This window comes from Arachis stenosperma, chromosome 3 (assembly GCF_014773155.1).
Source record: "Arachis stenosperma cultivar V10309 chromosome 3, arast.V10309.gnm1.PFL2, whole genome shotgun sequence".
Classification (NCBI taxonomy): Eukaryota; Viridiplantae; Streptophyta; class Magnoliopsida; order Fabales; family Fabaceae; genus Arachis; species Arachis stenosperma.
In genome coordinates this window covers 96,868,416-96,884,746 of record NC_080379.1, presented here as the reverse complement: position 1 = coordinate 96,884,746, position 16,331 = coordinate 96,868,416, and the positions used below count along the sequence as shown (strand labels likewise).

General features: G+C 32.3%; 1 protein-coding gene and 1 long non-coding RNA gene across 3 annotated transcripts; one reads left to right on the top strand and one right to left on the bottom strand.

Moving 5' to 3' along the window:
- Positions 1-209: 209 nt before the first annotated feature.
- LOC130967990 (uncharacterized) lies at positions 210-13,396 on the bottom strand. Of its 2 annotated transcripts, none has more exons than XR_009081477.1 (11): positions 13,067-13,396; positions 12,019-12,491; positions 11,567-11,722; positions 8,553-8,745; positions 3,186-3,437; positions 1,828-2,075; positions 1,522-1,733; positions 1,353-1,445; positions 1,173-1,274; positions 729-1,067; positions 210-463 (listed from the first exon to the last, which is right to left on the bottom strand). It is a non-coding gene; the product is annotated as an uncharacterized LOC130967990 (long non-coding RNA). The 2 variants fall into 2 exon arrangements; XR_009081478.1 differs by having other exon boundaries at positions 12,103-12,491.
- An 810-nt stretch (positions 13,397-14,206) lies between these two features.
- LOC130967841 (dolichyl-diphosphooligosaccharide--protein glycosyltransferase subunit 4A-like) lies at positions 14,207-14,320 on the top strand. Its single transcript, XM_057892872.1, has one exon. It carries the CDS (start codon positions 14,207-14,209, stop codon positions 14,318-14,320), a length of 114 nt encoding a protein of 37 aa, XP_057748855.1.
- The last annotated feature ends 2,011 nt before the right edge of the window (positions 14,321-16,331 follow it).

Here is a 16,331-nt window from a genome sequence, read left to right as displayed (position 1 = left end):
GAGTTGTAAACTCCCACAATTTAAAATGTAACGCCAAAATATTTATACTTTGCTATATATAATCTTTTCTTATTTTATAAAATATTAATTAGAATGAAAAATTTAATAAAAGTGAACTTCTTTGAAGTATAAATCTCAAATATAAGCCATTAATATAAATAATAACTTTTATATATTATAGTAAAATGCATAATATCTGAATCCTCATTGTTTTTATATGTCTAATCCTAAAAATTAAACAAGCTAAAATAATATAAATTCACAACCATCACTAATGGCTTCACTACTTGAATAAGTTTGTTTAGTAAAAAAATGCAACATAATACCCTAACAAATGTAGAATAATAAACAACTAATCAATCTTAAAGATATACTAAAGAATGTCTTCACGATTTTTATTGCTTCCGTCTGTTGATGTTCTTCCTGTTATCGGTGTAATAGTTTCGTTCTCAACATTATTAGCCTAAAATAAATTAAAAACAGAAATGTCAACATAAAAATTGCCACATTTATGACACTATAACAACAATTCAAAGAAAAAAATTAAGACAACATTAACCTTTTCTTGTGTCAAAAACATGAAATGCAAATTAGTAAGAGTGGGATGTAAGGTTAGAATACACAAGACTAATACATGCTAGAACATTAGCATAATATAACAATTATCATTTATCATAATTTTCAAAATTAATAATGCAACATAAATTCAACAAGAGAAGGCAATTTACCTGAGCTCCATGGTCAAATATACTGATAAGTTCAATAGGAATCCTTCCTTCTTTAGCTAGAAAATAAGCTTTGAATGCAGTCAATGTCCCATCAAATTAAGACTCCAAATGTTTAAAATCTGCTTGGGAGTAATTGGTAGTAGATGACATTGAAGTTGAAGAATTAGCTAACTGGCTAGGATGATTGGCATTTCTGAAAGTATTAGTAGGTGTTGCTCCCATTCCCATGCATCGCACCCTACCAGAATGCTCATCCCTAAACACTTTGCCAATAGCATCATTCGTGGATGGTCCTGAGTCATCTTTCTCATTTTGAGTCATAAGTACTTCAATTTGTTCCTACAGTTGAGATTTAAAAAACAAAAATTTCACAAAATAACATTAAGATTTGGCAGATTTTGAAGTTACACTTTCTACTAAAATAGACCAAAAAGTACAACTTACTGCTACGTCCCTTGCTTCATCAGTCACAAACGACCCATCTTTCTTCTTATGAGTTTCTATGTACATTTCTCCACGGCTAATTTTTTGTCCAGTTTCTAAAAACTAAGCAAAAGAATATAAAAAAAAGTTAAAGACCATATAAAAATTTTGTAAAAACAAAAAATGAGTGATGGTTTATACTATTTCATGTCTTTCCCTTGAAATAGGTTTCGAGCCACCAGTACGGGGAATTGTTTGCTTCTTGCGAACATACTTGTTTCTCTTACACGTCTCCTATGAAAAAAGAAAAATAAAGATTAGAAAAGTGATTACGTATTAATATTATATTTTTAAAAATTTAGCATGTTACCGTTGTAGAAGGTAGAAACCGATACTGAACAAAGGATGCCCATTGATCTCTGTCGATGCCAACTGAGACATTATCAATGATTGCTTGTCTACTCATGCATGGATCATAGAACTCATTCCATAACTTAATTCTATGTTGTGACCACTTTTTTGCAAGCTCAATTTGCAATATCGCTTTGCAATGCCCTCAGAAATTTTGAAATGAAATTTTGGCTATAAAAATGAATCATACATAAATAATAAGATATCATTAACAATAGATAATATTAATAGGAATTTGATAAAAGTCAATATTTCAAATACATACCTTTAGCAAGTTACTAAAACACTCTTCAAATCTAGATCAAGGTATACCCAAAGGTCCTGACCACCTTGAGAAATTGATTGGAAATAACTTATAATCAACTGCCAATGTTCTTAGATATCCAACAAGCAAACCTTGGGCTTCTCTACTAGCTTGTTAATCTTCAAAGTTTACAACAACTTGCTCATCTCTAGATAAGTTATCCATTTCTTTAACTTTTAGCCTTCTAGTTTTAATAGTTCCATCTGTACCTTTATTTAAAAAGTTTTAAACTAGATTAAAAATTTTAACACAAAGTATTTGCATATAAAATTAATTATATGTAAGTATATATTTATTTTTAAAAATTAAATTTTTCACATTTTCCAATTGAAAGCTTTTAAATTTCAAACATTACATATAATACAAAGGAGCACAAATCCCATAGTAAAATTCCACTCCTAGACACTAGGTTCAAGAAAGAACCAGATCACTTGGGTAAAGAATAAAATTGCAACATAACATTAGTAAAGTACCTCTAAAAAAAATAACAACGAAACTGAAATAAACAAACTGAAAACCATATATCACTGAATATAAATACATAACTAAACTATTTAAAAAAATCGTTGCCCAAAAGTAGTTTAGTCTTACTTACCAAGGGCCTAATTGGATTGAGATATCACTTAATTAAGAATGAAATTTGGCCACCTTAATTATTGAATATGATAATTATAATATTTAAATTATAAAGTAACTAATGCACAAGTTAATTAATTGGACATCTAATAGAGAGAGAGAGAGAGCAAATTGTAAAATTGACCACACCATCACTTATTATTTTTCTACTGAGTTTTCATTATTACTTCAGAAAGATGGTAAATAAATAATACTTTTGACAAACAAAAGAAAACGAAAAGGGTACAGATCATGATGATTTGATGATTAATTATGTGATTTCACAAAACCTAAAACCATGCATATGCATATCACTTTGTCATCTCATAATATTATAGGAGTAGTACTATTTTGTATTTACATTTTATGCCTCAAGAGTTGGGTGAAAATTTTAAGAATTTTATTAAAAATATTTTAGGCTAGATTTCCATACAATTGAAATTTTTACCATATACCTCAAAATAAATAAACTTTAAGATTATTCAACCATAGCAATATAAAAAGCTAAATGATCAGAGTATGACCTATACAAATTGACATAGTGCATGTTCAGTTATCAATGCATCACTTCTCTACTTTCATATAAAAGATTGCAAAAATAAAAAATATTACATATAATGCTTGAATTATAAAAATATGCATTTATATAGAAAGCACTTATTTAGCAACTCAGCATGAGAAAACAAATTTATTGTGCACCATACCTACTGTCTCCACGGTCCAATATTCAGAAGATTGACGTCCACCAAAGTGCCTAGTATGTTCTTGGGATCCTTGGTTAGGCAGTGAATGATCCATAGCACTATTCGGATTGCTTTGCATTGCTGAATCATGATTAGGTGGTGAGACATGCATAGGTTAATTGTGAACTACATCGTCATTAAACTGATCAACACCATTTTCAGGTTGAGGAGCTGATCTCAGGGGATTAGTAAAGTGTTTTCACTTCGGCATTGCTGTAGGTGAATTTAACAACAAGTTAGAGAAAATAACTCAAAAAAGCATGTTATATTTCACACAAAATTAGGCCAAAGATAAACTGTATGAACAAGTCAACGGATTGACCATAACCTTAAAATTAACAAATATATAAATAAGCTCAAACGTTAGATTTCTCATTATAGACAACTATGTCATCGATCAAGTGGTTTGTTGCTGATTGAATGTATTCATCACTGTTACCAAAAAAATTGATTAAGAGCTTGCTCTTGATGTGGCTCGTCCTCATCTGTGGCCTCTTCAATTTCATCACCCATTTTATACAAATCTCTTGGTTTTAAATGAACAACAATACTCCATCCTTTGTTAATGACATCATCTACATAATATACCATTAATGCTTGTGATGCTAGAATATAAGGCTCATCTTCTTCATGTTCATCGGTATGAATTGGTTTATCAAAGTTAACACAATGAAAATTCCATTGATCTCTTCTATATCCTCTATGTCAAGTGGAATCAGCCCATTTACATTTGAAGAGAACAACAATGAATTGCCTATAATAGCTAACCTCAATTATATCCTCCAACTTGCCACAATAAGGTACATCACCTTGTCTTAAATTTCTGTCAACTCGACTTGTAACACATGGTGTGCTAGAGGTTAAATATACTCCACTATTCTGTGTCCTCAAACCTTCTTCACAAGCAACAGTTTGAAAGGTGCAGCCATTATTTTTATAAGCACTATATCTCGTTGCATTTGATAAGGGGCATCGTGCTAAAAATTTTATGTCAGTAGACAGCTGTTCTATGGTATCCGGGTTCATTATCTGAAATAGGGATAAGTTATGAGGTTTAAAACGTTTATATCTTAACACCATTCCCATTTCATAAACTTTAATAATTAAGTAACATACTCATTTTTCAAACCACGAAACAAAATCCTTAAATACTCTCTTTTCTATGTTTGTGGGGTTTGGTCTCCTTCCCTTTGAACTTTTTGTTATGTATTCTCTAAATTCACTACATGAGAAATTAAATTGGATTCAGAGTATGTCACCCACAAATATAGATTTTGAATATATTACTGCAAATAACCTCACTTCACATAATCCTTGACGGCTTGACAATTTAGCAACATATATCTATGGACTTGTAACTTTTGCTTTTCACTCAACATAAAAGTTGTACCAGAACTCCCTGCTTTACCCACCGGCGAAAAAAGACAATATTCTGAGCATTCCCTGTCAAGTGGGTAATCACATACACGTCTAGATCTGTTGAACCTCATCTTTATATCCTCAAAATAGCGAGAACAAAAGATGAGACATTCCTCAGCTAAGTATCCTTCGACTATAGACGCTTCTGCTTGTGCTCTATTTTGCACCTGGGATTTTAGATGGCCGAACTCCTTAAAATAATATAACAAAATCAAGTAAAAATGACATGGTAAGAGATAAAATTCTAATGATCTTTAGTTAAATATATAAAATATTTTACCTTTCAATTGGATATATGTATCGATAATGGACTAGACCTCCGAGCTTTGCTTCCTCTACTAGATGGACTGTCAAGTGAACCATGACGGTAAAGAATGATGGAGGAAATAACATTTCCAACTGGCAAAGGACAACCACTATGCGTTGTTGTAGCTTGTCAAGTTCAAAAGTACTTAAGCTTTTCACACAAAGAATCTTAAAGAATGAGCCAAACTTAACCAATACCGCAGTAACATGATCTGGCAGCACATGACAAACTGCTATTGGTAACAATTCCTCCAAAAGAATTTGGAAGTCATGACTTTTTAATCCAAAAATTTTTTTCTGTCCTTCATCCACACATCTCAAAATATTACTTGAGTATCCATCTGGTAGCACAACATTCTTCAATGCCGAAAGAAATAGCTTCTTGGTGTCACATGTTAGTGAAAATAAAGATAAATGATACGATCCATTGTCACTTGGCCAGAGATCACATCTGATGCCCATTTCTTTCAAATCTTTCTGTGCCTTGAGATTGTCCTTTGATTTTGCTTTGTCATTAAGCAAAGTGTACAAAATGTATCTCACACATTCTTCTCAATGTGCATAAAGTCCAGATTACGACGTAACAAATTGGTTTTCCGATATGGAAGATCAAAGAAAATGCTTCGCTTGTTCCACTGCTTAACTTCTCGTCGAGGTCTTTTCCCACCACTATGAGATTCTTCTCGTTGCTGGTCTCGTGCTTCAACATCCTCTTGCTGTTCAAGAATGTCAAAACTTGATAACTTCTTAGGTGGACCACGCTCCTCTGTGCTTCCGTCAAAACAAACACGATTCAGTCTAAATCTATGATTTCTTCCCAAAAAACGTCTATGACCCATGAAGCACCATTTAGAACTATGACGGAGATAACATGGAAAAGAATAAAAGTTACAAGTGGGACAAGCTAAACTGGTGTGTGTGTTCCAAACAGATAGCATACCTAACCCAGGAAAATCACTTATTGTCCACATAAGAGTTACATGCATTCTAAATGTGTTTTCGGATGATGAGTCAAACGTCTCCACACCATCAATCCACAAATCTTTCAATTCATCTATAAGGGGTTGTAAATACACATCTATCTTATTTTCCGGGGACTTATTTCCTGAAATAACCATTGATAAGTTGAATGAAGTGTGATTCATACACATCCAAGGTGGAAGATTGTATGGAATCAAGAACATAGGCCAAACACTATTAGTAGAACTCAAGGATCTGAAGGGATTAAAACCATCAGTTGCAAGACCTAGGCGAACATTTCACGGCTCTTCAGCAAATAGAGTGTGATTCGCATTAAAATTCTTCCATGCTTCACCATCCCTTGGATGTCTTAGTAATCCATCTTTTGCAGGTGTAGAATTATGCCATTGCATGTGTTCAGCTATCTTGCAACACATATATAATCTTTTCAACCTTGGCTTTAGTAGAAAGTATCATATTACTTTTGCAGCTTGCTTTTTCTTTTTTTTTCTTAGGGATCCATCTAGATATATCACAATACTTGCATGTATGTTGTACGTTATCTGGAGTGTCATCCAGATATAACATACAGTCATTTAGGCAAGCATCTATCTTGGTATAATCCAGGCCAAGTTGGCAAATCACTTGATTGGCCTTATAAAATCTTGAAGGCAACTGTATTCCATCAAAAGTATCTCGCAACAAAGTCAACATCATAGTCGTAGCCTTATCGCTTATTCTGCACAAGACTTTTATGTGATACAATTTGAGTATAAACTCCAACTTTGTGCATTTACTGCCCTCGTGCAATTTATCATTTTCATTAAAAGAGTCCTGATGTAATCTTTCATCTGCGATGTGTTTGTCTCCATTGTGTGTAACTACATCATTCACTCCCGTTATACCTTCATTCCCATAGTGGCCGAATACATCATTCATTAATGTATTTAGTGGATTCTCTTGAGATGGTGTCGCTTGCACTTCTATGCTACTTGGCTTAGCAGGTTGTATCTCACCATGACGATTTCAAACAACATAATTTTTGAGAAATGACTTTAAGAGCAAGTGATCATGAACTGTGTCTCTTTTATGCCATTTTCCAAATGCACATCGTGGACATGGACAACATATTCTATCCCAAATGGCCTCTCTCGCAAAAGCAAAATCAAAGAATCCAATTATGCCATCTTTGTATTCCTTTGTTGTTTAAGGTTTTTCAATCCAAGTTCTATCCATTTGTAACTAATTTATTCAACCAAAAAGTAAACAAAGCTGTAACATATAGAAGGAATAAGTAATTTATTTTTGTAAAGTAATTAATACATTAAAACTCGTCATCATAATCATTATAATAAGTAATTTATTTTTGATCAAATTTTATGTCTCATTGATTTTCTTTAATTTTTTTCCACAAAATTATTAAAATATTCTCTAAGTATTGGTGTCGTTTTATTTGTGTAGACTAATAAAGAATTTTAACAAGTTACAAATTTTAAGTTTTAATCTTCTACACTAAATTCTAAGAAAATATATTTTTTCATATCACCTTTAAGGTTTGAATAATTATTTTATATGTAATTAATTTGGTTTGTTATACTTGGTGTTACGATGGGTAACCGGAGATTAATGGATTGGATGGCGTTGGTTGGCCCAATCGTTTGAAAGAGGAGGCCTTCGAGTGGGTCTGCACTTTGGGGGCATCCGTCCGACTTGTGTGCGTGAAAGAATGGGGGGTGGTACCTGAAAAGACACTCCAATGCCTAAGTCAGCAAGAGTGTAAGCAGGTCTAGAGAGTATTGAAACTTAGTGATACCTAAGGGGTGTCAGCGTATTTATAGTGGTGAACCAATAACCACCGTTGAAGTAGTGCCACCTTTTTAGGTGGATAACCGTCCCTTTATCTTAGAGAGGTTGAGATATGGCTCCTGGAAGTGGGTAGAGAGATTTTAGGGGCAGTTACTCATTTGAATGAGTGCTTATCTGTCAGCTAACCTTCGTCCCGACTTCTTTGGAGCAAGTCGTGGTGGTGACCGACTTCGTAAGACGAAGATCAGTGCCGGGTGAGGCTCAATTCTTTGGATTAGGCCTTTTGTTTGGACCTGGGCCTTTACTATTGGGCTAGGGTATGAACACTTGGTTAGTTTTTTAATTAAATTTTTAGTCATGAATATATTCGATATTCAATAAATATTATAGTATTTTATGTCAAGCATTGTTACTATAAAAAGTTAAGTTCTAATTAACTTATTTGATATTTTAAATCATCCAAGACTGAAAGAATACTCTTCTAAAGTATGTTAAAATGTATGTTAAAATATTTATCTATACATGTAATCATTTATTTTCATTTTGATAAGAAATTCTAAAAAGAGTTTTATTTTATAAATTTTGTTTTCATGTAAATATTATTATGTGTTTTTTATGTTCAAGTTTTCGTTGTTCAAAAATATTTTTGAAGCTCTATCATTGCCAATCAAATAAATAAACTGAAAATTAGAAAAAAAATCATTATAACATAGAAAATTCAACAATAACAATTACTAAGCTCTATCATTTCACCTTTCAACAAGCCAAATATTAAATTGGAAAAATTTAATAAAAAAACAAATTACTAAGCTCCATTATATGTTATCAAATTGTTACCTTTGTATAGAAGCACAGCTGCAATTATGAACGCCAATTATAGCAACAATGGAACACGAACAGTTTCAACAACATGAACCCGAACCCGAACGCGAATGCGAACAGCAGCATCAACAGGAACACGGGTAACAGAGACACAACCGCGATAAGCAGCAGCAATCAACCAATATGTGTGATCAATTTCAGGAGTTGTCTACACACAGAGCAAGAGCCAATAATTAATATTCGAAACTACTCATTATCTAACATAATTGTTATGACTTTTGGTAAGCTATATTTGAAAATTAGTTTAAAATTTTATCATATCAAACCTATATGGCTATATTAATTAGTATAATCCATAAAAGCATATAATATTATCATGTGTTATTTTCACTACAATAAGAAATAATTTTCTTTTAATCAAGTTGCAGTTACACGTAGCTTGAATTTCTTTCATTGTATTAATATAGTCTCACTATACATACACTACCGTTAAATGCTATATGCAGAACAATAACATAAAAATGCAACAGCATCTGATGATGATTCAGAAAAGCACCAACAAGAACAAAAGCCAATCTCTGAGATACTTGATTCTTTTACTCTCAACTTCATGCAAACAATAAACTAAACAAAAACCAAATTTGATAAACTACGAAAGACCCTAAAATAATACATACAATTGAGCTTTATCTTTTTACCTTTTAAGGAAAAAAAGCTACTAATACAAATAATTCTTGTTTAAGACAAGAAAAATGGAAGCTAAAGAATAACTCAACATAAGCTATTTAAGACAAGAAAAATGGAAGCTAAATGAAAATTAGAATGGTTCTGTTTTTGCCAAGATGACCCAAATAAGAAAAAATTAAACTTTAAGCTTACTGAGATGGATCTGCATTCAAAATTAACAGAAAAATGAAAGCTTGGTAAGAAACTGAATAACAAGACCGACCCTGCAGAACACAAATAAGCTTCTTGACCACTAGAGAAAATAGAACAGAAAATATAAAAAAGAGACAACAAGTAAAAAGTGAAAACAAAAGTAAGGTCGCATGAAATAAGGGAAGTGAGTTGTTGTATTAGTAGTTTTTTGTTTCCTTAAAAGGTAAAAAGATAAAGCTCAATTGTATGTATTATTTTTGTATATCAAAAAGGATTTATGAGCATATTGCATGAATTATTTCCTGATTCCATATATACAATTCCTATCATACTGTTCAAATAATTTAAAATAAAAATCTAGGCATGATTTGGACTTAGCTATGTATTGAGTCATACACAAAGAAGCTCATACTTGGATTCCATTTTTGACTAATAATTACTTTTGTTACTTAGCATTACTAATAATTAAGTCAAGAGCTTATTACTTTTGCTTTATAGAAAGCATAACTAGACTGTTTAAACTCAAGGGAAACATGTGGAGTATAATTGCATAAAAAAGCTACTCAGTTTGAACAAAAAGCTTAAACTTTTGTGTATGTTGGAAAATTTATTTAAATTTCAACTTGAATGACTCACAGTCTAGAACATTATGATAGGTCTAGAAGAGGAAAATAGAAAAAAAATTATTTATAAAATTGAAAGCTTTAAATTTCCCAGGATTAGATTTGCTTCAAATTTCCTCAACAGATTTTAATTGGAAATTGAAGAAGGTCCAAGTTAATGAAGCATGAAGCATTCTCTATTTCAAATGAGCTTGGAATCTTAAAATATCATTTCACCTTTCAACAAGTCAAATATCAAATTGGGAAAAATCAATAACAGTAACCAACTTACTAAGAGATTATCTTCAATCTCCACTCACAGAGTTATAAAAAAATACTAATAATTAATATTAGCAACATACTATCCCAGATTAGGCACAACAATAGCAACCAATCTTCCCCCTAATTCAAATATCTAGAAATTAACTAGTGATGAATGATTATCTTTAATGAAATCAAATAACAATAAAGTGAGTATGGACATCAAATAAATAATATTTCTATTCAAGTTTCTCAAGTTAATATTAATCTTATTCAGATCAGAAACAAAAAGAAAAGAAGAAAGAAAACAATTAAGTCAGTCTTGCTTTCAGAAAACCTGGGACGTAAATAAAATGCAGAACATTTAAAATTTAAACCAAAACTTCAAACCTGGGACGTAAATGAAATGTTGAACATTTAAAATTGAAATTAAAATTTTACACAGATTTACAGAAAAAACTAAAGATGGTGACCATGATGTTACTTGTGATTTCTTATTTTTAGAGTTTGTTCATCAACTATATATATATCGCATATGGGAACATAGCCAAGGAAACTCTAATTACATGAATGATGAAAAAGTTACTTGGATGGTGAATCACTTCATCCATTTAAATCTATGTAAAATTGAAATGAAGGATGGATCAGTAGTTTCTAATAACTTAAATTTGCCTTTAAAACCAAAATGAGTCCACTATGTCTATAAATGGAACTAAAAAGAGTATATATTACTGCTGAAACTGATTGTATTAAATGCTAATCCAAGCTTGTGAGTGTGCTTAGTTTTTAATTAGTTGTTTAACATAGTTAAGCATAGCAATGTCCGCATTGTTTCACAATGTAATCAGGGTTTGGTTCTTTACTGTATCAATGGCGACACAAAGGATTATTTCCTATTGGTTAATTCAATTACCTTACCTAAGAAGCATGTTCAAATCAACAATAACTACATCTTCTCTAAACAGTCTTTAACTATTACTATGTCATAGCAATTGATTAACGATGAGAATTCTCCAAATTAAATTAACTAATTTTTTTCATGCTTTTAATTAATTAATATATCTAGTTGTCTTCAGAAAGAGATTGAAAATTGCAGAAACAGAGAAAGGGGTCATTGTGGAAAGTGAAGAACAGGGGAAAAGTATTTAAAGGTTGTGTTCTATATAAGATTAAACTTAAATTTAGAGCTACAAATTCATAATATTGTTATACAAAACTATAATTAGAAGGGGGATAATTAGTTTATGAACCCTAATAGTTTCTATCTCTATGCTGTCATAAACATACCTTTGCGTAGAAGAAAACCTGCAACTATGAATGTGAACAACATCAACAATGGAACCCGCAGAACAACAGGAGCAACCCAAACACGAACAGCTGCATTAACCAGAACACGAACAGTAGCAGGAACACGAACGTGAGTTCCAGTGGTGCGGCACGACCCTGAAAACAGCAGCAACCAATGAAGAAATGCAAATAATGAAGAATGAAGAAGCAGTTAGAATATGATGAGAGCGGAAGCAGAAAATGGTGGGAGTAGAAAAGGGTGGGAGCTGGGGATTTGGGTCTCGTGGGAAGAAAGATTTTTGGCTATGTCCCTTGCCAAATTGTTTAGGGAAAATGCTTTTATTTTGAGGGGGTTTTTAAAATCCTAATATTTAAAACAAAAAATGCTGTTAATAAAATTTTTAAAAAGATAAAAGATAATTTTTTATTTTTAATAAAATTCTCAAGCTGACCTTCAGCATCCAGCTTCACCAAAATCATCCGCAACCTGTCTCTCCTCTCCATCTCCCTCTCACCGAATAGGGTTATAGACTCACCAAGGTAGCGAAGACGAGCTTGCAAAGGCGCATAGCCCTGTCGTTTGTGGGAACTGCAAGGGCAGCAGCACGCCTCTTAAGCATGAGTTCTTGCCTTGCCTTTTCTTGGCGCTCTTTTACTAGTCTACTCTCTACCGATATCTCATACTCCCCTGCAGCCTTGTTAATTCTAGCTCCCAAGTAATTGTGATCTGAATCAGAGTCACCAGACCCAACCTCACTATTTTGGTGGAATTGGAGCTAAAGGGGGGTACAATAGAAGGGGGAATAACTGATTGAGGCGGGGTGGCATGGATAGAAGAAACAGGATTTTGACCATCAGAGGCCAATTTAGAAGTTTCTGCAGCCAAGGTTGATGTTACTATTTTCCTTTTCATCTTCCATGATATCTAAAAAGCCAAAAATTTAAAACAAATAAAAATTGAAATACTAGGATATATAAAGTTAAATTGCAGTACCTTCAAATAAACATCATTATCACCATAATGTACCAAAACTCTTTCTGCATCCAATTCAAGTATTACAAGTTATAACTAGCTACTGGGATAAAGTAAAAGTGATTGAATACAATATCTTGAATGAAAACATACAAACCAGACTGAATTAAACATTAAAATAAAATATAATAAAAAGAAGACACCCAACATAGATATATTGTATTTTAAAAAAAATAACAAATAACAAATAACAAACAAAATGAAATCAACGGAACTATCATAAATATATCGCTATCAAAACTAGAGTACAGAGTACTTAGCTCAGTTTACTAGGTGCCTTAAGATTCAAGATATCCATCAAACGGTTAAGTTTCCAAACTACTGAAACTTGTATCGTACGGAGTTGATTAAAACTGAACGTTACTCAATTACTCTTTTAAAACTACAGTACTGAAGAAAATAAATAAAATAAAATTCTTGAGAAATAAAGGAAGTTTTAGCGAGAGAAAAGGGTGCTATACTTGTACCTGAGATGGATCTGGCAGTGACAACACCGGTGAGTCGGTGACGATGATCGATGACTGAGGGTTGATAATAGTAATGCCTTTGGTTTGGGTTAGCGACGAAAAGTGAGGGGAAGGGTTTGCAATGGCAAGTGAGTGGAAGGAGCCACCGCCAGAGAGAGTCAACGCAGAAGGAGGGTTAGGGGTGCCGGAAGAGGGATTGTCGGCGGAGGCATTGTGAGCGCAGCGACGTTCTTCATGGTGGTGTCGTCGGAGTGGTACCTCGTCGGAGTGTCGTCGTCATGGTGAAGGTCAGGAACAATGAAGAGATGGTTAGAGTTATCACTGCTGCTAAATGAGTTGGGGATTTTGAAGGAGAAGTTAGGGCTTACGGGTCTTTGGAGCAAGAAAGATCAAATTACGAGGCGTAAGGGTACGCGAGCTTTTTTAAAATTTTTTTTAGGGGAACCTTTTGGCCACGGTTTTGAAGCATGCCAAAAGGCTTGTAGGAAACGGCTACGCCTTTCAAACGTTACAATAATAAAACCCTGTTGCCATGCGTTAAAAGCGTACCGGTTTCTCTTTATAGCTACGCTATTTAAGTGTGGCAAAAAAAATGTGGTCAAATTTCGCATCAATTGCCACCTTCATAACAGCATGGCTATTGATTATTTTCACCACGCTTTTGAAACGTAGCCAAAAAAACGTGGCCAAATCTCTGTTCAATCGCCACCCTCTTAAAAGCGTGGCCAAAGACCACTTTTGGCCACGCTTTTAAAGCGTAGCAAAAAAAGGCGTGGCCATAAGCCTTTTTTCTTGTAGTGCTACAAGAAAAAGAGAAATTCATAACAAGTGATAGATAATAATAGTGAGGCAAGGTTTTTGAGATTTAAATTTGGTAGTTTTGGAATATTAGGGAAAATTTGCAAATGTTATGACTTGTATATCATAGTCAAATGGAGTTGTTTGAATCATATTTACAGAGAGTTCAATTATGTTAATTTTACCACTTTTGGTATTTAATTTCTTGGCATACTGGTCATTATATTTAATTCGTTTATGGATTTTGATTCGGTAATGATATCTGAGATTGTGTTAACCATCTGTATTTAATGATTTGCTTAACACCTTTTGCTGTTGCTTGTCTACTTCAAGAAGTTAGAGATGATTGATGATCAAGTCTTGGGATTCATTGCTAACTTTCTTGGCATTTTCAGTTTTGCTTTGGTTATAGCATATCACTTGGTTATGAGCAACCTTAAATATAAAGCTAGCTAGAATACTTTGAATTTTCTGATGTATTTGAGACAAAGTTTTGATTGGCAGCGTAAAGTACTTATTAGCTATGGAGTTGTTATTAACTAAGAGTGTGAATTGTCAATGACCTGAATTGTTGGCCTATTGTTGGTTCTTATTTTGTTCTCATTATGATAATGAAACTGAAACTAAAACTAACTTGTTTTAATTATTGTCTTTATTAGCTCAAAAGGATTCTTCTAGTGGTGGAGTTAACAAGCTACAAGAAGAGAAAGTCATATATAACAGGTTTATTAGATGGAAGTGAAGAGTATACTCTTACTTATGAGGATAACGAAGGAGATAGAATGTTTGTTAGAAATGTGCCATGGTACTAAGCATGTTTTTGTTTTCTATTTTTATCATTATGAATTCTAATCACTTTATTATATATGAAAACATGCATATATGAAAAACGTTTTGATATATATGAATACATGCATGCATAATAAAGTGTAATTGATGTATGATAATAGAGTTTTGACTAGTAGTTTAAATTTTTCTTGCTGAATTTAACAAGTGATTAAATTCATTAAACAATTAGTTATTGTTGTTTGAGTATTGACAGCTTTCTTTTGTTTTGAAGCCAAAACTCACTGTTTGTTATATGTATCACATGCATCAACCAAATCAAAGAAAAAATAAGTGTTTAATCTTAGTTTGGAGCTTTTCTTACTTCATAAAGTACAACAACAAATGAGATAAAAAAGGATAGTTCGGAGCATATATATATTTCAAAAGTAATCACCTATCAATATATCTATTTTTCAAGAGTTTTATGCACCAATTATTCTAGTTAGGAAAATTAAATTAATAATTTCATCTAGCTAGGAATTAAGGCAAGTAATCCAGACATAGGCTATAGGAAAGCTTTCAACGCATTAGCTAAATATGTGAGTTTGAGAGCTTTTATTCTTATTTTTCCATTTTCTGCATATTCATTCTGTCATATGAATCCATTTACGGCTTATCACTATTTTCCCATCACTTTATTGCTCCCTGCTCATGACCTTGGTGGACATGACAACTACATAGTTCTTTTTATTAAACTCATCAATTAAAATATTTATCTATCAATTCTGTTTCTAATGAAAATAATTATTAATTAATTTGTTGTGTATTATTTTGCAGCTTTAGGTATTATTGAATTTACATGGAATAAGCCAACACATGGAGAATAAATATACAAGATTTTTTTTGATAAACAAAAATTATTATTTTATCACCAACATAATAATTTAATTTTTAGTATGTAATTTTGCTTGAATTGTATATAAAATTGTAACTGATTAAATAAGTTATGCCCATTCTTCCTTAATTATATTTTAATTTCATGTATCTAGAAATCTCCTAGGAGAAGAATTGATAACTTAGATTTTAACGAGATTGAACGGCTTGAGCATCGGCGGTTCTCTTCATTGAAGCAAATTAAGCCTAACAAGTAACGGGAGTGGATCCTCTCCAGTTAATAAAAAACTGGATGGTGTGCAGTGTTTAATCTAACCATTCATCACTCTCTCTTTCTTATTTATTTCTGGTCCCACTATTAAAATTAAAGGTGAGAGATTGCACTGTATTTTGTCAAGTGTTGAAAAAACTGGAGAGGATCTATTTCCACAAGTAACAAGGTATGCAAATTTAATAGCCAACTCTCATCAACTTTATATTGAGTTCATTGGGTTGATATTATTATTATGGTAATTATAGATTATGTTGGTTGATTACCTTTAATTTTTTCATAGTTGCTTATATGTAATAGTAGTTTATCGGGATTTGGTGGCATATATACAGCTAGCTTTGAAGATTTTCACTTAGTAATTTTTGGTATATTGAATGCTTTACTAATAAAGGAATTTTGCACTATAATTTTTTCCATTTATTTATTAAATTACTGGGTCAGATATGGACTTCAAGATCAAGCTTTTTACAATTGATGATAAAAGAATGAAGCTTACTATTTGGGACACGGGTAACTAGTTTTCTAGTTATTTGA